At 42.7% G+C, this 23,485-nt stretch overlaps 3 protein-coding genes across 11 annotated transcripts in view; 1 reads left to right on the top strand and 2 right to left on the bottom strand.

Annotated features, from left to right (window-relative positions):
* The window catches only part of LOC110500156 (uncharacterized), a 72,979-nt gene extending 62,866 nt beyond the window's left edge, over positions 1 to 10,113 (bottom strand). For 3 of the 7 annotated variants that reach the window (XR_005038561.2, XM_036957483.2, XM_090214122.1), the window contains exons 1-2: positions 2,304 to 2,392; positions 1,539 to 1,814 (exon numbers count right to left, since the gene is read on the bottom strand). Coding sequence is in view for 5 of the 7 variants with exons in the window: in XM_036957483.2 (XP_036813378.2) it covers positions 1,539 to 1,590 (52 nt within the window). In the remaining 2 variants the exon portion in view is untranslated. Of the gene's footprint in view, positions 1 to 1,538; positions 1,815 to 2,303; positions 2,430 to 2,596; positions 2,714 to 9,975 lie in introns of those variants that run through there. The other 4 variants (XM_090214119.1, XR_016490212.1, XM_036957484.2 and 1 more) reach the window with 4 other exon arrangements.
* LOC110500155 (cytochrome c oxidase assembly factor SCO2) overlaps positions 1 to 12,572 on the top strand; it is an 18,395-nt gene extending 5,823 nt beyond the window's left edge. Inside the window, exons 1-2 of one of the 2 annotated variants that reach the window (XM_021577349.3) lie at positions 10,406 to 10,488; positions 11,048 to 12,572. In XM_021577349.3, coding sequence (XP_021433024.2) covers positions 11,064 to 12,005 — 942 coding nt within the window. In that variant the 5' untranslated portion in view covers positions 10,406 to 10,488; positions 11,048 to 11,063 and the 3' untranslated portion in view covers positions 12,006 to 12,572. Of the gene's footprint in view, positions 1 to 10,405; positions 10,489 to 11,047 lie in introns of those variants that run through there. The other variant, XM_090214123.1, reaches the window with a different exon arrangement.
* On the bottom strand, positions 12,323 to 23,485 carry ncaph2 (non-SMC condensin II complex, subunit H2). Of its 2 annotated transcripts, none has more exons than XM_021577346.3 (19): positions 23,294 to 23,485; positions 22,894 to 23,014; positions 22,555 to 22,656; positions 21,714 to 21,775; positions 20,645 to 20,723; positions 20,431 to 20,499; positions 20,194 to 20,273; positions 19,865 to 20,031; positions 18,427 to 18,566; positions 15,113 to 15,214; positions 14,939 to 15,002; positions 14,714 to 14,815; positions 14,583 to 14,627; positions 14,417 to 14,487; positions 14,124 to 14,310; positions 13,865 to 13,914; positions 13,643 to 13,744; positions 13,337 to 13,486; positions 12,323 to 13,110 (listed from the first exon to the last, which is right to left on the bottom strand). In XM_021577346.3, exons 2-19 carry the CDS (start codon positions 23,005 to 23,007, stop codon positions 12,958 to 12,960), a joined length of 1,839 nt encoding a protein of 612 aa, XP_021433021.3. In that variant the 5' UTR covers positions 23,008 to 23,014; positions 23,294 to 23,485; the 3' UTR covers positions 12,323 to 12,957. The 2 variants fall into 2 exon arrangements, with proteins under 2 accessions (XP_021433021.3, XP_021433022.3); XM_021577347.3 differs by having other exon boundaries at positions 13,865 to 13,908; positions 23,294 to 23,469.

Genomic DNA, 23,485 nt, shown 5'->3' with positions numbered 1-23,485 from the left:
AACCACCCACTGCACACCTCACACTCTCCCCTCAAATACAGTATGTCCTGGATAATTAACATAAGGAACCATACGTGTGATCAGACCATGGCTTATATTAAGGTTACTACAAGCTTCCCTCCGTTGATCTACGTGCATGTGTGTGTGCATCGTTGGAGTGGGATTTCTGGAGTAGAGGATACCTTTTGGTAACATGATATGGTCCATGGTCCCTCTCCCATTTGCAAGTCGGCGATAGCAACGTTTTTCATTTTTGTCTTTTCATTTAGTTAAAGCAAGGAAGAGTCACTTTTCCTTGTTAGTAGTAGTTATGTGGCAGCCTGGCTAGCTGGTTTTAGCCTTGCTAAAAACATAGCGAGCTGGCTAGCCTTTTCAGCTTCCCACATCTCCATGTGAAATAATCTTTGTAACAATGATTTTATAATTTATAATTTTATAAATATTTGTATACTTGCTGGTGTAACCTAAAACATTATTCCAGTTTGATAGGCTGCTTGTGTATTGATTTCCATCAGCTAAAAACACAACGTTATCATGTTTTAGTCATGGAGAAAAAAAGCACATGGCTAGCCTCTTGCCTACAGCAGGTTCTACCATTTCACAATAGCCTATATCACTAGTTCTAAACAAAATACCTTGTTTGGGGGATTCTTGTTGTTTGGTTTACTGTCTGAACAGTTACTGAGATTATATTTGGTTATCAATGCAAAATACGCTACTTTGATGAATAGCATACGTAGCATATAGATCAGATCAAGAAACCAAGCGGCAAAACTTTTCAGGTAGTAAAAAGGTATGTTGAATGTCGGAGTGTATTACAAGGTCCCTTTTGTAACGAAAAACATTGCAACACTCCAAATCTTGCGTCTGCATAGAGCTTGTAGTAATCGGCTCAATGGCCAAACTGTGGACCAACGGTCAGTCATACACCGGACATAGGCTAGTTATCATAAAGGATTCACAACAGAGGTCATAGGTTACAAAACAAATACATAGGCTGAATGTCCGACATCATTAATGCCAGGAAAACCACTGGGGATCTGATCGCTGAAAGAATGTATACAGAATTCCTATTGTTCTGATGATTGACTATTTACCCAGCATCAGCGTTTATATTTGGATGTGTAAATCCAATATTTGATTCATATTAAGAGTTTATGAATGTAATATTCACAGAGCTCTGTGATCCAGCTAGCTTCCAGTCTCTGCTGGATGACGTCCCTGAGTAGTGTCACTATGGAAGGCTGGCAGGCTGTCTCTGTTAATCCATCTGTTCTGGTAAACACAGGCCTCGCTGACTGGCTAACACAAACACCCAGACACACAAACAGACACACACACACACACATACACTGGTAGACCATTTATGGCTCACACACTCACGAACACAACATTTTGTGTAGACATCCATGGAGTCATTGGTATGCAATGCACACACAAAGGCATATAAACAACGCACACATGATTGTGTGATAAGCACACACACAAACATACACACAAACAAACATACACACAAACAAACAAACACACACACTAACCTGCAGGGTCAATGACCTCCTCGGTGACCGGTGGCAGGCGTAGTCCGTCCATGGTTGCCCTGGCAACTCAGTGTGGGGGATTAGGGGGAGGTGTCGTGTGGGTCCAGATGCTCTCTTGTACTGCAGAGGTCGAGTGATGGATGAGTATCGGGGGACCAGGGCAGAGAGAGACAGGGGGAAGATGACGCAGACGAAGCCCAGGAAGGCTCCTCAAGCTCCGGGTAGACTCAGCCGCAGCAGCCCCTCCATCCTGGAGGTGAGAGAGACGCACAGACGCTGGAGAGCAAAGAGACAAACTGAGTGAGGGACCGCAGTCTGAGATGCATGCAACAAAGAGACAAACACTACAGCTCTCTCTCAAACTCACTCAGATACTACACAATTAACTCTCTAGACCTCCTTTTGTTTTGATACTGCACTTCTGTCTTCTTTTTACTTGAGCTGTTATTCTATAACCCTTTCCTGTCCTTTTCTCTCTCTCTCTCTCTCTCTCTCTACCACTGACCAATTCACTCACTCTCATTTGCACGGTTGGTCCCTCTACTGGTTTCTCTCCCGTCTCGGTCTGGGTATGAAGCACGTTTGATGCTAATGCTTTGTATCCCTTCTCTCGTTTTACCTCTCCCTTTCTCTTTCCCTCTACCTGCTCTTTCTGCTGATTTAACCACACGGGTCAAATCCAAGGCATTCCTTTCTCCATCTAGCACACGTATCTGTAAGTGCAAATATCAGGTAAATATAGACACACACACACACTGTATTTACCTTTAATGAGAGTCAGACCTTGGAGCTCTGGATGCTGACAACCTATTCTCCTGCAGCTTGCGATTCATTTCCCGTCTGTCGTTCACTCCTCCCTCCCTCCATCCCCTCTCTCACACACACACACACTCTCTCTCTCCCTCTGATTCTCTTTTCTCGTTGTGTTAACTACGCAGACGCAGGCCTCATTAGTAAAGGTTCTCATACTAAATACCGCTGTCTGATTAATTCCGTCTCCTTCTTTCCTCCCCATATATCTTTCCTTACAGATTAAAACAGCTTAACCCTTCCCTTACCTGCTGTTGACCCGTCAGCTGTGATCAACGAACACTCCTAGTTTCATCCAGCCATCGAACCTGACGAGAGAGCCCAGATTGTATGTCATGAATACACAATGAACTTATGACGTGAGTGATTTAACCCGTCGCTGCACTGAGGACAGGTACTGGGGGAGAGACTGATGAGGGAGGACTCTTGTGGCTTCTCACAGCTGCCGTGTACCTTCAGAGGGACATGAAACGCTGCGGGGGGAATATGTACAGGTTTATGGTATCTGTCATTCTGCGAGCATTTTGTAATATAACCTTATATAATATAACCAATAACCTTTAATATTCATGACTATCAGAATGGCATCAAATGGAACTAAAATAGGCTACTTGTCAAATGCTGATTATTCTCAAACTATTCATTACGAATTTTGATCAGTCATGGAAATAAAATAGCTGAAAACACATTGGCTCCCTTTTTAAAAAGAAGCTGGAGAACAAGCTATGAAGGAAAATTACTGAAGTTTTGGTGAAGGTAAAGCCAACTAGCGCAAAAATAATATTGCGATATTGTCAAAACAATACGATAACAAAAAAAATGAAATTTAAATAATTATGGTGTCTGTCGTTCTGCAAGCCATGGAATGGTTTTCTCCTTTGTGTTGCAAGACCCGTTAACATGCATGACTATCAGAATGGCATCAAATGGAACTAAAGTAGTCTATTTGTCAGTGCTGATTGTTGTCAACCGATGTAACTCTTTATTATGGCCTCTCAGCTTTGACATGTTGTCATTGTGAGCACAAAGGCCATGAAGTAACAAACTGAGTAACACTTCACAATACACAATGACTCACAACAAGCAGGCCTCTCGTTATAAAAATGGAACTGCGACGAGATCAGAGCATCACACAAACTCGAGGTGTAGGGGTTGCTAGGCAACCGAGTCCACTGGACCGCATCGCATGAAATAGGCTAGATGCAAATTGTTCAAGCTGAAAACAAAACTACCGAGATGAGTGAAACATTCTTAACAGTCACACCTCAATATCTAAATTAGTTGTAATAGATGGTCCTTACTAGCCAATGATGAAAGTTTCAGGAAAGACTACAAAAGTTCAAAGTTGACTTTGAAGGATTTTTCATCTTTACCAGAACACCCTGGTATCCTCTGCCCTGTGGGTTCTCTCGATCAGACGGCGAATCAGTAAACCTGACTACAGTGAGTGAGTGTGACTGATCCTCTGTGCATCGCTGTGCAACACTGCAGCAGAAGTTATATAAGGCAGGCTTTCTGAGGACCAGAGAGAGAAAGAACACTACTGTCTGAAAGGAAGAGGGAAGGGAGTATACCCAGAATTATGACAAATTGCATAAGTAGAATTGAATAAGCTAGCAACACATATAGGTTTTGCTCCCACCACCGTGGCGCAAGGAGTGGAGGTTTCTGCTGTGTGCTATCATATGGGAGATGCTATGAATGCCATGCTACCATCATCAGGAGGTAAGTGGGGACGTACAGTCTATTAACACACATGGATACACACACACACACACACAAACTAACATAAACACACACTGGTATAAAGACAAGAAGACAAGCAGGCTGTGAAAACTAGCCTAACCTTGCTGTGGGCTAAGACAGGATCTGCCCGTCTCTCCTCTCATCACAGCCCCTAACCTCGCCATGGGCTAAGACTGGATCTCCCAGTCTCTCCTGTCATCACTTCTCTGGGTGACACAGGCATTCACATTTAAACAGGCAGGAAAATTGAGTGTGTTCATTGCCGTTAAGCCAGGGTGTAGATAACACACACACACAAACACTCTGGGCGTACACAATGTGCAAGTCCATTTGGTAAAAAGGAGAAAACATCAACACCATGAAAAAGGCATATCCCCTAATTGTTTTTTGTTTCCTCTTTCCAACCAGCCATCAGAGCAGCTGACAGATTTGCTCCATCTCAAAACACATGCAACAGTTTACAGTCAGGTGCCCCAGTTAGCATGGGAGAGAGTGAAACTGGGTATTCCCAGATGGAGCGTGGTTGCCCTGGGCGCAAGGCAGAGCACTCTGTCGGAAAGACAATGTGATCTTGTTAAGACACAGCAGGGCCAGAGTTGGGATCAACAGAAGTGTCATTACAACACAGTTTCCATACTGTATATCCATATTAATATGCCTTAGTACCATAGTGAGGTGAAGGAATATTATTGTACCTAAGGAGGTTCTTGCATTGAAAAAACATGGAAAAATATTTGGTTGTCCTAATGTGTGTACTAAGTAGATGTTCTGTGTTTTAAACCAGCATGGCTATAATACATTATGCACTATAGTCTTATAAGTAATTTTAGTATATACAGAGTATTATGTTTTTATTTTATTTATTTAACCAGGCAAGTCAGTTAAGAACAAATTCTTATTTACAATGACGGCCTACCCCGACCAAATCCTAACCCGGACGACGCTTGGCTAGTTGTGCACCGCCCTATGGGACTCCCAATCACGGCCGGTTGTGATACAGCCTGGAATCAAACCAGGGTCTGTAGTGACGCCTCTAGCGATGCAGTGCCTTAGACTGCTGCGCCACTCGGGAGCCCTAATGTAACAACTTATGAGAATGGAGAATTATGGACGCTTATAGTTAGTGTCATAACACACTATAAATCTTGTCATAGAATGTTACCAAATATGTGTGAGTGCGTGTGGCTAGAGAGTGGTGTTCCCTTCCCATGTCCCCCCCCCCCCCCCCCCCAAAGAGTATTAGCTCACTCTCCTTATTGAGGGTAAGAGAGTCAACACAAACCAAACTACACACAATTTTTACAGAGCAGAGCAACCCTGTCCTATTGGCTACACCGCATTAGCATGAATGTCCATTGTGTAATATTATTTGAAAGCGCAAACAACTTAACTGCATTACATTATAGGCCTAAGCCTGAAAATAGTTATATTTCACACATGTACAAGTGCAATGTTTTTTTTGCATATCCCTACTCCTCCTGAGACACCCTCGAAGAGTGGGGTCAGAGATCCACCATTATCGACAGCATCCCTGGAGCAATTAGAGTTAAGTGCCTTGCTCAAGGGCACGTCAACAGATTTTTTCAATTAGCCGGCGCAGGGATTTGAACCCATCAACCTTTCGGTTACTGGCCCAATGCTTCTATCCGCTAGGCTACCTGATACCTGCTGTAAGCTAAAGCATCATAATCGTCATTAATTGTTACATCTAGGAACCATTGTATTTCTGCTGAAAATGGCGATAACATCATAAATAAAGTCCTGTGATATTCTAGAATTTTGACAGTGTATATGCCGGGTAACAGAACGCTCAAATGCGCTTTTCACCAAAAAAGACACCCCAAACTTCATAACACAAACTGAAATCATAGAGTAAACGTGTATTACAATGTCTCTTAAGAAATCTTCCCAGCATTTGACTAGGATCCAGAAAATGCTGGGCGAGATAGGTAAGGCTTTTTTACTTAAAAAAGTCAAGTTTGTCTGTGAAAAAATGGATGTCAATATAAAAATATATATATATATATAAATAGTTTTAGTCTGTCTTATTTTGAAAACACAGAAAACATCCCGCTTCGCCCTGGCTTGCTGTCCACGTTGTGAAGAACGAGAGGAGGTCATTTGGGCCTTCAGGTGTGGGGAGGTGCCTGAAGCCTGGATGTCCTCCCTCTGTCCTCTCCAGACCAAGGGACCAGTCTGCCAAAGACTGCCTGGAGCTGAAGGACATCCAGTATTACGTGCTAGTGGACATGTGGGAGCCCAACATGGAGGCCCCTCAGAATGCTAGTGTCCCCCTTTCTTCCTCTTCCTCCAGATGATTTCACCTATCACTCCAGCACCTGCAACAACAAAAAGTACCTGGATACATAGTAGGATGTAGGGGTGCTGGCCTGAAAAATCTGGAAAAAAATGTATAACAATCTATTTTCGTAGAAAAATGAGGCAGAAACTGCATTGGCCCTTACTTTCTAAATACATGGCTCTGCCTACAACTTGTTCTTATGTGTCAAAAGGTGGGACAGTAGCCTAACCTATTCGTTTTGTTTCAACACATTTCCTGCTTAGGGTATATTTAACTTCACAACTGTGCCCACTTTTGGAGTCACACTTGCGTATAAAGACCAAAAGATATTGATCATGTATTTGCTGTATTCAGAAGGTTAATTTATTCAGGTGTGGTAGGCTTTTAGCACAGCTGTGCCGATTTTCTCCCTACACTTGCAGAGTGATCAGGCAAGGTAACCCAAACAAATGTTCATCTTTATATTAATTTATTTGTAGTGGAAATTTAACCCAGACCTCTATTTTTTCCTTTCCCGTTGATAAAAAAAACAGTCCAAAACTGTGTATGCAAACTTTAGTGCCACAGAAAGAGAGGGTAGTAGCCTAGCCAAGGCCTGCTGTGCTGCCTGCTGATGTTGATTAAAGCATTGTTGTTCATAACACAATAATAATATCAACTAGCCCAGAAATGCATTTTCTCTTCTGATTTATTTATGGCGTGGGCCTTTTCAGCCCAAATCAATTTACAGAACATCTAGTGCACTTAAGGGGAAGGAAAACACTGGCAAACTAAACAAAAGGTTTCTGCATGTTTATCAGGGAAAAAACTGAAAACATCCCGCTTCGCCCTGGCTTGCTGCCCTCAGCTGTCCACGTTGTGAAGAACGAGAGGTCATTTGGGCCTTCAGGTGTGGGGAGGTGCCTGAAGCCTGGATGTCCTCCCTCTGTCCTCTCCAGACCAAGGGACCAGTCTGCCAAAGACTGCCTGGAGCTGAAGGACATCCAGTATTACGTGCTAGTGGACGTGCGGGAGCCCAACATGGAGGCCCCTCAGAATGGCAGCGTCCCCCTTTCTGCCTCCTCCTCTTCTCCCAGAGAGAGAAGCAGCGGACCTGGCCACACCCAGATCTGGAGAAAGGAGAGGCGCCCTGACCCCTACAGCTGCTCCTCCAGGTCCAGCCATGTTGAGAGGCATAGGGGGAGCGAAGGTGATGCGGCTTGGCTTCTCTGGCGAGAATATGCTAATATGGTTAGCAAGTTTAGCGCAAGGGGAGTGCGAAACAGACTGTGAAATGACCTGGATACTGCAGCCCTGTAGTCTGTTCAGCATATTAATTAAACATGGAAACCATAGACAGGGAGAAACGTATGTTTTACACAGAGAGAGAGAGAGAGAGAGAGAGTCAATGAAAGAAAAATGGGGAGGCAAGGAGTATTTACTGATAGAAAGAGAGAAGGAGCAAGAAAGTGAGATGAGGTGGTTGAGTCAGGGATAGTGTTGAGGGAGAGAGAGATTGAGAGGAGAGGAAAAGGATTGAAGAGGAAGAGAGATGTAATTACTGTTCTTGTTCCACAGTGACCACAGTGGTCTGGAATAGGGAGCCTGCCTATTACTGTCAACACAGCAGGGCCAGAACACACACACGCACATGCACAGCACGCACGCACGCACACACAGACACACACGCGGACAATACCAGATCTGACTTCATTTTCCAAACTAAAACAGAACAGACTAGTCCAGTTGTGTTTACATACAATACCGCCACACCCCCTGTTTCCTGATGGTGAGCTCACAGGACATTAAGAGGTACATTTTTCCCTTGAATGTCACAAAAAGTCTCCAAAGCACTGTAATATCACTTTAAATACAATAACATGTAAATGATCTGAGCTGTTGAAAACAACTGGAGACAGTTAGATAAGAGATGTCTGTTGAGTGCAGAGCTGTAGTGGGAGGGACATGGGTGGGCAGGAGATTAGGGTGAAGGGATTTATCTAAGCTGTTTTCACCTTTGGCTAGGAGACAGCAGATACACACACACACACACACATGTTTTTGGGTCTGGGCTAACACTGGTCCTCACGGCTGTAGTTTGTCTCATCTATAGTTTGGGTGGTTGATGCTCTAGTAGGGAGTCTGGGCTGCTTTTGTTCATTGTGTGAGTGTGTGTATGTGTTTCTGCCCCAGAGACCAAGGCAGAGCTCCCTGAATAACATTAACATTTAAAGCAGCACACTAACAACAGTGCAACATAATAATCACCACATTCATTGCCTTACAACTGTGCAGCTATACCACATATTGCCTGCCGACCTCTTATAAGAAGAAATGGCTTCATAACAAAAGCACAAATAATGACCTAATTAGCCCAAATAATTACCTAAAATCATAATATCGAAACACTAAACATTAGAGAGACCACACAACCCAGCTTTGCTTAACTCAAATTAACCCTACCACACAAGTTTTTATTCATCAGCAGACTCAGACACAATTTACATCAAACATATCTAGTTATTATAGCTTGGGTACTGCTTGGGGATCATTTACATTTGCACTTATTACAGTAGAACAAAACAATACCTCTTACTATAAGGCCTACATTGTATTATGCACTACTACATTGGTAAAAAAATATCCAAATTTGTTTCAATTTGAAAGGCAAACATATCTCATGAGAAAGAGATGAAAAACAGCCTTAGTCATATATTACAACTCCAGTGAAGAAGATGAGGAGAGAGAGAGAGAGGGGAACAGATTATGACAACTGGTGAGATGGAGTGACAGAGATAACTACCATGGGATATGTGTCAACGGCAGCCTTGGGAAAATCCTCTGCGTTATCATTAAAGGCAGACTTGCACATTTCCTCAGTGAAAACAATGCACTGAGCAAAGCTTTTTACCAAATGACAGTACGATAGACCGCGCGTTCACCCTGCACACCCTACTTGACAAACAAACTAAACAAAACGCAAAGTTTTCTCATGCGTTGTTGATTTCGAGAGAGAGAATATATATGGGCCAGAGGTCAGTGGGGGGGTGAGAGAGTAACTCTATAATAATAAAATGTTATTGGTCAAATTGTATTTTGCAGATGTTATCGCGGGTGAAACGAAATTATTATGTTCCGTTCTCCAACAGTGCAGTAATACCTAACAACACAAAACCCCAAAGGAAAAATAAAGGAATTAAGAAATATGTAAATATTCGAAAGAGCAATGTCGGAGTCCGGAAATTAAAATATACAGTATATGTATATGATGGACAGTATATATAATATGACTCATCCACTGGTACACGCACGCACAAACGTGGTATAAAAACACACCATTACTATTAGAATGGAAAACACTGGAAGTGACTGAAGTGAATCAATGATTTCCCTATCAAAATCACAAGCTACACCAGTGCATAGAGATCAAGTCTATAATCTGTGGCCTGGTAAAAAGAAAAAAGAAAGATTCTGTCTTTCATTGATTGGGATGGATTTACCCCAAACCCAAATAGCTGTGTAGGCCTTCATTATCAGATCAATAATGGAGTAAGATTGGAGAGAGGGAGCAGGTTGCAAGATAAATATAATGGATCCTACCTTTTTAGAGCCTATGTTTGATTTTTTTATCTCTATTTTTTTTTGTTGCTTTTATCTGTTCCCTTTTCCCATGATCTCTTGAACCATGGAAGTATCTAACCATGCAGAAATGTCTGATGAAATCATTTGATATCCAGCACCAACAAATTACCTACACGTAAAAGAAAGAAGCTAAACTGAAGGAATTCATATAAATTTGAACTCTGGTGAACTCCGCAGCATGTAGGAGAGACAACAGCACCACCTATTGGAAAGTCTAGGACACAGAGATATACACGAATCTGCCGATGTGACTTCAACATGTAAACGACAATTGTTTTAACTCTTTTGTAACAACACAATTGTCAAACACATTTAACAATTGTTGCCTTGTTCATAATAGTGGTTTTTGTTTTGTTATTTATTACATATCGGTATTGTCGAATATAGATATCTGAAAAGAAGGTAGTCATGTAACAGCAGCATCACACGAGCAGTGTGTGCATGTAAAGGTCGACCAGCCAGGAAGTTGAGGTAGCTAGCCTAGCTATGTTATCCATTTTGCCATCATAATGGGATATTATAAGATAACGTGCATGTTGTATGAAAGCATGACTAATTTAAAGAGCTCAGTCAATGCTCATAAAAACGTCTGCATCTAAATCAGGTAGCTTGTAGGCTTAGCCAGATAGCTAGCTACTCAAGCTGGTTATAAGAGTGGTGCAGTTTAGCTTGAGTCGCCTACTAGTCACAGTTTCTAAACCTGTATTGTCTTTGTGGTAGTGCTGTGTTGCTGATGATTGTGGTATGGTTTGACAGGGTCAGGACAATTACAAAGCTACATCCTGTGGTGTTATTAGACTGAATGGGCTGGTATGCCTTTGGAACACAGCTTGCTTACATTCTAAATTTTCTGGTTTCCCCTAGTTACCACGGCCACAAAGTCCAAATTGGCTCCATCTTAAAAAATGCATTCAAAATGTGGTTAGGTTTAACACTCACATTTCAAGAAGATAAATTGTAGAAATAGACAGAGTTTATGACTTTGTGGCTGTGGTGACTAGTGACAACCCTTTATTCTCAACCCCTCAAGGTTTTCTGTGGGAAGTATGCTGTGTCTGGAGAGAAGGATGCTGGGACTTGTAGGCTTCATAGGGGGTGACCTCCATGCTACGTTTGGGAGACTCCTGAGATGCCCGGTGAGGTCTTCAGCAGTCCAAAAGACTTCTGGCTCCACACACCACCCCCAGAGGGTGTGGCTCTCCTCACAGGTACCACTCTGTGGCCACCATACCCCTAAACATAGGACAGGCCTGTATGGGCCTTTTACACTGGGGAGTTCCCGTGGCCTTCTCTCCCTCCCCCTTTTCACCCAGAGGGTCACCCTCTCCCAGGGACCCAACACCTCCACAGCCAAGATCAGGTTGCGAACGCGTCTGGTAGTCACCCTGCTGTTCGGCGGGGGTCTGCTTGGCACCTGGTGGTACGTGCGAAACGAGAAGCGGCAAAATCATAGAATGCAGCGTATAGAGCAGTTGAAAAAGGTGGCCCTGGGCCAGGGAGACTTCAGCCTCCTCGACCACAGGGGGCACCGCAGGACCAAGAGAGACTTCCTGGGTAGCTGGGTGCTCCTCTACTTTGGGTTCACCCACTGCCCTGACATCTGCCCCGAAGAGCTGGATAAGGTATCTGCTGTGGTCAGCTCCCTGGACAAGGACCGGTCTCTCCCCGCGGTCCAACCGCTGTTTGTGACGGTCGACCCGGAACGAGACAACGTGGCGGCCCTGGAGAGGTACGTGAAGGACTTCCACCCCCGGCTGATCGGCCTGACGGGTACCCCAGAGGAGGTGAAGGTGGCGGGGAAGGACTACAGGGTGTATGCCAGCCCTGGACCGAAGGATGAGGACGGGGACTATATAGTGGACCACACCATCCTCATCTACCTGGTCAACCCCGATGGACTGTTCCTGGACTATTACAACAGGATGAAGGACGACGTGCAGATTGCTGAGAGCGTCAGGAACCATATGAAGAGCTACGTCAAACTCTGAGTGAATGACGGTAACCACACCAACAAGACTGTATCAAAGACCCATGGTATGTCACACTTAAACTGAACCCAGTCCAGATAATCTCCATCAGAAATTAGGCCCTGTGTTAAATTATTCCCAGACCCGACTGAACCACAACAATATGGACACTTCATCGAGGCTATACTGATTCTGTGTGTGCAATAAGTTGTTTTTGTCCAACAATAATGATATGGATATGAAATTGTCTTTATACTAGTCTTTAGTCAAGGGCACGACAATCACTAGTGTACAGTCACAGGTGTTGCAATATTGAAAGTGGCTTCACATGATCTTAGTAAAATCCACATGCTCATGTTTTATTTTATACACATTTTTGGCCATAGTAAAAAACATTTTTCCTTACAAACCAATGAAACATAATTTCCCAATTTAGGTTATTCTCTTAAAATGAAAGTAGAAAAATGATCAAGTTTTTCTTAAAAAGTCCTCTCATTTTATATAGAAAATGTACAAGTTCTACACTACTTGGACAAACATGCAAATAAAAAGCTACATATACAATTGTCATGGATACAAAGCCAAAAATTGTGAAAAGGGTGATCTTTTTTAGATGTGTGTCAGTCAACACACCACAACATACCCCAAGTGTGACATCTGGTAAATATAGTGTAAATGCAGGTGAATGGAAGAAAAAAAAGGGGTGGAAAATAGCTTATTTCTCTGACATAACCAGAGGAATACACAGACACAAAAGATCAAAACCATAGAGAGGAGATTGAAATTAAATAAGAGCAAGTACATGAGCGAGTTAATGGGTGCAGCCAGGTCCTGTTGATATAGCAGGTTAGTACTAGTGGTCCGGTAGGCACAAGTGGCGCCACACACACAGGAGTGTGTACCACATTTCAGAGTAATGGGTCTCTAGTCCCCACTGAGTCTGTAGGAGGCAAGAGCTCACACACCCACTGGATCAGGTTGAGGAGATTTTTGGGTCGGAGGTTGATGCGGGGGCTTTCTTGAATCGTTGGTTGGCCCGGTGTTTGCTGAGCAGAGTGAGTCCCATGGTGTCGATGCTTTCCTCGAGACCCTCACTCCTGTCCACCTCCACTGTGTAATCGTTGGCCTGAAGAGGAGAGAGAATGATAATAACCTGATGGCACAGTGTCCTGATGGTTGAGTAATGGAGTTACTGTAGACAAATATACCTTGAACTAGGAGCTATTAAATTAATTTGTCATACAATAAAATCAAGCATCTCTAAATATCAAGTGTTCAGTGTCAAGACTGAACTCCAGACAGTGGCTCATTACACTTGATTAGATTGTGATGTATTAAAATCACACACACACCAGTTGAAGGGAAGCCAGCATGTACTTGCAGGCCTCGAAGTTGTCCATGCCGTGGACTACAGAGGCGAAGGTCCTCCTCTGGCCCACACTGCACAACGCGGCTACGATCCTGTCCCCATAGTCATGGATGTCAAAGGTAGCACGCTCCTCCTGCATAGACATGGGGTCAGGAGTGTCTGGAAGTTTAGCCAACAGATCACATGACGCCAAACTAGAAATCAACAGGCTGAACAAGGATATATTTTTATTAGAATAGATACTTGATCTACAGCAAAAAGGTCTAGAAAGTATGTTATTGAGTCTTACCTGATAGGTGAGCTCCGGTCGTATTTTGTCCTCCCATTCCTTCACTCTTTTCGACAGCGCCGTCTCCTGGGCATAACCCTGGGAGTTCACCAAGAACTGCTCCTGAAATATGAAGGAAGTGGGGTGGGACATCAGTGACTAGCTACACAGAACCCTGTAGTATTTATTGCTGGAACATGACCCAGAAAAACTGGCTATTGAGACCGGCCTGTGTATACGTACCACACTCTTCTTCACCAGGTCTTCGTAACTCAGCCCGTCCATGTCTGCCCCTGGCAGCAACAGAAAAGTTGTAAACATACTATCTTTGCCTAGGATTGCCTACAGTGTCTTAAAACTTTGAGTGGTCAACAATGTGTTTTATTTATTTTTTATCTGTGTTTTGTATTGTCAAGTAACACATCATTGTGGAGTGACACTAATACATTAGTCTAACTCTACAGTCACACAGTGGAGACCTGACAGCCAGGACGGTGTCTACCAGGTATGAAAGCCTGTCCATTCAGGAAGTCAGCCGGGGCTTCATCAGTCAAAGGGTCATGTTCGTTGTCAGAGAGGTCATCGTGCAGGCCTAGGGGGTCGTGGTGTCTGAGGCCCTCTAACTCCTCCTCCCTCTCGTCCAGCTGCAAGTACGTCCTTTTCAGCTCCTCGTCAGACACAAACACACCCTGTAAGGGCACAAGGCTGTATGTTCAGTACATACTCATACACTCAACAGTAAAAACAGCAACAAATGCTCTTTGCAGCATGACCTATAGAAGTACAAACACATACCGTGTTTCTAAGAATCCTTTTCCGGGTCTTCAGCTTGTCTTTCATTTTACTCATATAGATGTAGTTCAAGTCTGTAACAGAAACACCATTTGCTGTAAGCGCCAAATAGTAGAGGGTCCAAAAGAAAACTAAATGATGCGATAGAGGAGGTGAGATCCACCCTTACCCGTATACGTAGGTCCATTCTTTAGCCTGGGTTCAGGGGGGTCATCTGCAACAAGAGACGGCATTTGTCAGGTATATTCCATCCTATTCACAGTCTTCAGACACACCAACACGCGTTTACGCACAACTTACAGGTGCCAGTGTACCAGGTCCAGAAGTCTTGCAGCGCAGCGGGGCCTTTCCTTTTCCGCTTCCCAGAATCATCAAGACCCGGAGGAACCTTATAACATTTTCCTATGGCGAAAGAACACACATTTAACACAAACAGGCCCCCTCGCAGAAAACATACTGCGATACCCTCTCAGTGAGTAAGAGTCAGTTGGACTGCATGTCATCGATAGGAAAATGTTTCCTCACCTGTTTTCAGAGGCTTGTCCTCGCCGACTGTATCATAAAGGTCATGTAACCTCCACATGTTTGCCTGCATCACAACAATCCTCACATCACAAAGACAAAAAAAAAACAACGTGCATACTAGAAAGGTTATTTTCCGTCTCTAAATGTGTCGGTGGTTGTGACGGATAACCGTACCATCTGAGCCCTCTCCTCCTCCACCCTCTGTTTCTTCTGCTCCTCCTCAGAGAGCTGCTGGACTCCTTCCCTCTCCCTCAACACCCTCCTTTCACTGGGGGCCTGGGAGAGAACAAGTTAGAACACACCAATAAACACCACATGGTAATACAAATCATACACAATTCAACACAAGGTCCCATAAAAAGGGCTACGATAAATGGGTTACTAGCTGTAATGGAACTAGGTGTGTGTGACACCAACGGTTCCTCTGTACGTATGCATGCATGCACGCACAGTGCCTTTGGAAAGTATTCAGACCCCTCGACTTATTCCACATTTTGTTGCGTTTCAGCCTGAATTCAAAATCTATTAAATTCCCCATAATGACAAAGTGAAAACATGCTTCCTTTTTTCAAATGTATTTAAAAGATCAAATTTACATACGTATTCACACTCTTGAGTTAATACATGTTAGAATCACCTTTGGCAGCAATTATAAATGTACTTCTTTCTGGGTAAGTATCTAAGAACTTTGCACACCTGGATTGTACAATATTTGCCAATAATTATTTTCAAAATTCTTCGAGCTCTGTCAAATTGGTTGTTGATCATTGCTAAACAGCCATTTTCAACTCTAGCCTCAGATCTTCAAGCAGATTTAAGTAAAACATGTAATTCACCCACTTAGGAAGATTCCGTGTCTTTTTGATAAGCAACTCGTGTAGATTTGGCCTTGTGTTTTAGATTCACCTTTCAGCAGGACAATTCATATCCCAATTTTTTGTCGAAAGCAGACAACCAGGTTATCCATTTATTTTTTATCCTCAAAAACACCCCAGTCCTTAACAATTACAAGCATACCCATAACATGATGCTGCCACCACTATTGTGAAAAAAATGGAGAGTAATGTTTGGGGCAAATCTAATACAACACATAACACTTTGTATTCAGGACAAAAAGTGAATTGCTTTGCCACATTCTTTTCAGTATTACTTTAGTGCCTTATTGCAAACAGGATGCATGATTTGGAATATTTATCCCCTATAGGCTTCCTTCTTTTCACTCTGTCAATTAGGTTAGTATTGTGGAGTAACTACAATGTTGTTGATCCATCCTCAGTGTTCTCCTATCACAGCCATTAAACTCTAAACTACTTTAAAGTCCCCATTAGCCTCATGGTGAAATCCCTGAGCGGTTTCCTTCCTCTCCAGCAACTGAGATAGGAAGATCACCTGTTTCTTTGTAGTGACTGGGTGTATTGATACCCCATCCAAAGTGTAATTAATAACTTCACCATGCCCAAAGGGATATTCAATGTCTGCTTTTTAACCCATCTACCAATGGGTGCCCTTCTTTGCAAGGCAGTGGAAAACCTCCCTGGTCTTTGTAGTTGAATCTTCCTTCTTTTCACAGTCTTTCTGCGTTTGAAATTCACTGCTCGACTGAGGGACCTTGTAGTTAATTGCGGGGTACAAAGATGAGGTAGTCAATCCAAAATCACGTTAAAAACAAACTCACAGACTGAGTCCATGCAACTTATTATGTGACTTGACAAGCAGATTTCTACTCCTGATCTTATTTAGGCTTAACCATAACAATGGGGTTGAAAACTTATTGACTCAAGACATTTTAGTTTTTCATTATTTATACATTTGTTAACATTTCAAAAAAAACATTCTTCCACTTTGACATTATGGGGTATTGTGCGTTTTAAATTCAGGCTGTGACAACAAAATGTGGAAAAAGTCAATGGGTGTGAATACTTTCTGAAGACAATGTATATCTATCTATATAAACTCAGCAAAAAAATAAATGTCCCTTTTCCAGGACACTGTCTTGCAAAAAAAAAATCTAAATAACTTCATAGATCTTCATTGTAAAGGGTTTAAACGCTGTTTCCCATGCGTGTTCAATGAATCAAAACAATTAATGAACATGCACCTGTGGAACGGTCATTAAGATTTACAGCTTACAGACGGTAGTCAATTAAGGTCACAGTTATGAAAACTTAGGACACTGAAGAGGCCTTTCTTCTTACTCCGAAAAACACCAAAATAAAGATGCCCAGGGTCCCTGCTCATTAGTGTGAATGTGCCTTAGGCATGCTGCAAGGAGGCACGAGGACTGCAGATGTGGCCAGGGCAATAAATTGCAATGTCCGTACTGTGAGAAGCCTAAGACAGCGCTACAGAGAGACAGGACGGACAGCTGATCGTCCTCGCAGTGGCAGACCACGTGTAATAACACCTGCACAGGATCGGTACATCCAAACATCACACCTGGGGGAGAGGTACAGGATGGCAACAACAACAGCTGCCAGAGTTTCACCAGAAACGCACAATCCCTCCATCAGTGCTTAGACTGTCCGCAATAGGCTGAGCGAGGCTGGACTGAGGGCTTGTAGGCCGGTTGTAAAGGCAGGTCCTCACCAGACATCACCGGCAACAACGTCGCCTATGGGCACAAACCCACCGTCACTGGACCAGACAGGACTGGCAAAAAGCGCTCTTCAACTGATGATTCGCGGTTTTGTCTCACCAGGGGTGATGGTCGGATTCGCGTTTATCGTTGAAGGAATGAACGTCACATCGCGGCCTGTACTCTGGAGCGGGATCGATTTGGAGGTGGCGGGTCCGTCATGGTCTGGGGCGGTGTGTCACAGCATCATAGGACTGAGCTTGTCATCATTGCAGGAAATCTCAACGCTGTGCGTTACAGGGAAGACATCCTCCTCCCTCATGTGGTACCCTTCCTGCAGGTTCATCCTGACATGACCCTCCAGTATGCCAATGCCACCAGCCATACTGCATGTTCTGTGTGTCAATTCCTGCAAGACAGGAATGTCAGTGTTCTGCCATGGCCAGCGAAGAGCCCGGATCTCAATCCCATTGAGCACGTCTGGGACCTGTTGGATCGGAGGGTGAGGGCTAGGGCCATTCCCCCCAGAAATATCCAGGAACTTGCAGGTGCCTTGGTGGAAGAGTGGGGTAACAGCTCACAGTAAGAACTGGCAAATCTGGTGCAGTCCATGAGGAGATGCACTGCAGTACTAAATGCAGCTGGTGGCGACACCAGATACTGTTACTTTTGATTTTGACCCCCACCCGTTTGTTCAGGGACACATTATTCAATTTCTGTTAGTCACATGTCTGTGGAACTTGTTCAGTTTATGTCTCAGTTGTTGTATCTTATGTTCATACAAATATTTACAGATGTTAAGTTTACTGAAAATAAACGCAGTTGACAGTGAGAGGACGTTTCTTTTTTTGCTGAGTTTACATGCGCATGAGTATGTGCGTGTGTGTAAGAGAAGAGATTTCTACATTCCTACCTGGTGTCTGTCAATATGTTCCTCAGGTCCATGGTCCATCTCGTTGTCCTCCAGGGGCAGAAAGTTGTCCGCACCGGCATCACCACCATCGTCCCCGGTAACGCCCGCCACGGCATCCCCTGCTGCAAGCTCTGCGTCATCTGGACACACAACAACAATAAGGATGTCAGCACCCGGCCTTAGCTTAGAAATACACATAAAAGAACCGTATATTCCATTGGAGCTGGTCCTGGCAACATGGTATGGGATTTTTTTAAATGCATTTTATTTAACCTTTATTTAGTGCTCTGTTGGAGGCAAAACACATCAAACGCTCCCAACCCGCTCACAGAGAAATCAAATCTTTGGGGTGTTTTCTCAAATCAAAATTTTATTGGTCACATACACATGTTTAGCAGATGTTATTGCGGGTGTAGCGAAATGCTTGTGCTTCAAGCTCCGACAGTGTAGTAATATCTAACAGTTTCACAATATATTACCAAAATACACATAAATCTAAGTAAGGAATGGATTAAGAAAATACACATAAATCTAAGTAAGGAATGGATTAAGAAAATACACATAAATCTAAGTAAGGAATGGATTAAGAAAATACACATAAATCTAAGTAAGGAATGGATTAAGAAAATACACATAAATCTAAGTAAGGAATGGATTAAGAAAATACACATAAATCTAAGTAAGGAATGGATTAAGAAAATACACAAACGCACTGTTCAAAAGTTTGGGGTCACTTAGAAATGTCCTTGTTTATGAAAGAAATGCATTTTTTTTTTGTAAATGACTATTGTTGCTGGGAACGGCAGATTTTTTATGGAATATCAACATAGGCGTACGGAGGCCCATTATCAGCAACCATCACTCCTGTGTTCCAATGGCACATTGTGTTAGCTAATCCAAGTTGATCATTTTAAAAGGCTAATTGATCATTAGAAAACCCCTTTGCAATTATGTTAGCACAGCTGAAATCCTGATTAAAGATGCAATGAAACTGGCCTTCTTTAGACAAGTTGAGTATCTGGAGCATCAGCATTTGTGGGTTCGATTACAGGGTCAAATTAAATAGTACCCGCAGCTTCATTAAATAGTAACCACAAAACAGCAGTCTCAACGTCAACAGTGAAGAGGCGACTGCAGGATGCTGGCCTTCTAGGCAGAGTTGCACAGAAAAAGCCATATGTCAGACTGGCAAATAAAATAAAAAGATTAAGATGGGTAAAAAAAAAAAAAACAGACAGAGGAACTCTGGGTCCAGGACCCACTTACACAGGGCGGTGTTCAGACCCAGGGCCTCGAGCTTGATGGTGAGCTTGGAGGGTACTATGGTGTTGAATGCTGAGATAAAGTCAAGCCAAAACGCTTGTGTACAGTGTATAGAGCTAGACACAGTAATGTACAACTGTCAATATACAGTATCGATCTCTAAATGCCTCTCTACCTTGGTGCCCGAACAGGGTGACGGGGACCAGGGGTGCATCAGACAGGGCATCCCTGAGGAAGTGGGACTGAGAGGAGGCCAGGAAGAGGCGGATGATACCCAGGGAGTCCGGAATGAACGTGTTCATCTTAAAGTCCTTACAGCTGCCCAGCACCTCTCCTTTCAGACTGCAGGGCACACACAAACATTGATATGACAGCCCTCTACAGAAATTTGTTCCACCAGAAAGTAAGGCATCTACATATTGCAAGGCTGACAATGTTCCATAGTTATTCTACAGAAGAGTTCATCATGTTGAGGGCGGTTTAGGCCGTGGACTTGGCACCCACCTGACGAGAAGCAGCTTCTGTTTCTCAAATGCCTCGGGAGGAATCAGAGACTCGGGGGGAAGAGGGGCCACATCCACATTCTAAGGAACACACAGGACAATCATTTACAGAGAATCATGGATACACACACACACACACACACAAATCAGTTAGTCTGATTAGAATGTACAATATATTGATTGGTGTTTCAGAGGGGCATTTATAAAGGGTTAAATGTTTCCAGAGGTGGACACTCACCGTGTTGGCCTCATTCTTCATCTCTGACTGCAGGGAGACATCTGTTGTATCCTGGTCTAAGGAGTCAAACTGGGGGAACAACAAACATCAGTAAAATCAGGGGATAACAGTGTTGGGCCGGAACTAAAGCCTGCTACAAACCCCCTATGGCTCTCTTTGGTCAATGTCTCCTAGCCCAACTGTCACCCCCCCCCACCCAGCTCCACACTCTTACCCTGTCGTCATCATTAGCATTGTTGGATGAGGCCCCATCTGTTCCATCCTCTCCAGAAGTCAATGCTTGTTTATCTTTCCTGAAAATGACAGGTACAAATCCCTTAAACTCAATGGGAAAGGAGGTGAAGAAGCAGAGCACCATGAAGACTGGCGGTTTGAGTGGAGCTGTGTGTGTTCACAGGGAGCGAGGCAGGGACAGTGCCTTGCTGAAGTATTCATACCCCTTGACTTATTCCACTGTGTTGTGCTACAGCCGGGAATTCAAAATGTATTAAATTGTCCCATCTCCCCCACCCATCTACACACAATGACAAAGTGAAAACATGTTTTTAGACACTTTTGAAAATGTATAGAAAATTAAATACAGAAATACTCATTTATGTAAATATTCACACCCCGGAGTCAATACATGTTAGAATCACCTTTGTCAGTGATTACAGCTGTGAGTCTTTCTGGGTAAGTATCTAAGAGCTTTGCACACCTGGATTGTACAATATTTTCACATTATACTTTTTTAAGTCATTTTCAGGTCTTGCCATACATTTTCAAGCCAATTTAAGTCTACTATAGGCCAACGCTTTATATTCAGGACATAAAGTTCATTTATTTGACATTTTTTTGCAGTTATACTTTAGTGCCTTATTGCAAACAGGATATTCCATGTTTTGGAATATTTAGATTTTGTACAGGCTTCCTTCTTTTCACTGTCTTTCTGTGTTTGAAAGTCACTGCTCGACTGAGGGACCTTACAGATAATTGTGTGTGTGTGGTACAGAGATGAGGTAGTCATTAAAAAACTCATGTTATGCACATTTTTACTCAGTAACTTAGGCTTGCCATAACAAATGGGTTGAATACTTATCGACTCAAGACATTTCAGCTTTTCATTTCTTATTCATTTGTAAAAATTCCTAAAACCACAATTGCACTTTGACATTATGGAGTATTGTGTGTGTAGGCCAGTGACACAAAATCTCAATTGAATCCATTTGAAATTCAGGCTGTAAAACAACAAAATGTGGAAAAAGTCAAGGGGTGTGAATACTTTCTGAAGGTACTGCACTTACTTCTTGTTTCTGTCATTGATGTAGTCCAGAGTTTGGTACACCAGGTTGTACAAATGCTCCACCTGAATCAAACAATAACAAAATAATACATTTTAGTAAAGTGTTTCCCCTACATTCATTTAGCAGCGGTGGGCTGCTAAATCATTGCCACCACCAAAAAAAACATGATAAAAGTATGATATGATTTTGTTTTGAAAATAATTTGAGGCATTGAAATTTTCAGTGTAAACTTAAACCACTTAAGCTAGATATAAAGTGTGTAGAAATGATAATGGACCTATATATTTTTTAAATAAGATTCTTGAGAACTAACAATCACCAAAATAAAAACTAGACAGTCATGGCATGGATTTTGTTATAATGTTTGAGTCACTCAGATAGCATAAGAACATTTCCAGCCATGGAAACTTTTGTAGAATTGTAGGAAATTAGCTTTAAAATGGCAATTTCTCTCAGCCCCATGGGAAAATGTGTAGAAGAATTTAAGGAAATTAGCTTTAAACTGAATGTAATCTCTCTCAGCCAGTGAGCCCCTTGACAAAATGCAGGAAACTCGTTTTAAAACTAAAATTCCCTCCGCCCCGTTTCGAGGGCCTCTAAATAATGTTGGTCAGAGACATTACACACACAACTTTGCTGAAACAAATCCTAAGGGAAACTCTAATAATAATACATTTGATCTCTAACACGCATTTCAAAAACTCAAGCTGCTAACAATATCATAGTTATACCACAGTTGTGATCAAATTAATTGTGGTGGATCACAGTTACTTTTGGACAACAAGTCAGGAATATTATATGAAACCAGCCTAATGTTATTTTCTACCAAACAACGTCTCACCTTCTTGCTGTAAATGCAGGCTGAGCCTTGGATGAGCAGCGCTGCCTCTGCAAAGTTCAGAGTGGTTTTGCCCCCATCGAACGAGATGCACATCTCATCCAACTGCCAGAACATAGAGACAATATGAGAGTGGTAAGTGTATACAAACTTGTGAGAGGACAAGCTTTCTTAACAGTCTACTCCAGCCTTGGTCTGTGTGATTTTCAACCCTGTTGGTGACTCCATTGATTAATACAAGGCTGTGTGTGTTGACACACAACAATGTTTTTAATACAGTACTTTAAGTCTATTTTGTTGACATGATTTTCCCCATAATGCATGTCACGGGCTCATTCCCACCTCCTCTAGATAATCTGCCAACTCCGAGGCCACATCAATGTCCCAGTTTTTCGTGAGCTCCCGGATAGGCTGCAACAAATGGGCGAATCGAGTCTCCACTGTGTCCATGACCATGGCTCCCCTTAAAATGAGATGAAATCATGTCAGATTTGAATTGGTGTGATTTTTAGAAAAGATAACTTTATTCAGTAGCTATCTACAAAATAGATTCGTTGACATTTAGCTATCTAGCTAGCGAACGTTTAAGTTCACAGAAAAGTATATTTGGTTAATATAGTCGCTAACGTACTGACCAACTAGTAGTACTGACGTATTGTTACACCATTCCTGTAACGTTAGCTAGCTAGCCAGCTACCAACATTTTTTTATACAGACCTTCGTGAAATGCTATTACACTCACCAAATGATTTCCAATCACCGTAGGCGTTGATTCACAAAATACGAAGGTGAGCCAAATATTTAATATGTGATGATAAACTTTGGAGCACTTTCAAAAGAACCGCGCGTCCACCATTTTATTATTTTATGTTATATTCGCGCGAGATGTTCTTATTCGCCGACTGTTTCCGCTCTGACGTCAACAGAGCCAGGG

Source organism: Oncorhynchus mykiss, chromosome 21 (genome assembly GCF_057628025.1).
Source record: "Oncorhynchus mykiss isolate SJ-2025 chromosome 21, ASM5762802v1, whole genome shotgun sequence".
Taxonomy (NCBI): domain Eukaryota; kingdom Metazoa; phylum Chordata; class Actinopteri; order Salmoniformes; family Salmonidae; genus Oncorhynchus; species Oncorhynchus mykiss.
This window is presented reverse-complemented; position numbering and strand designations above follow the sequence as displayed.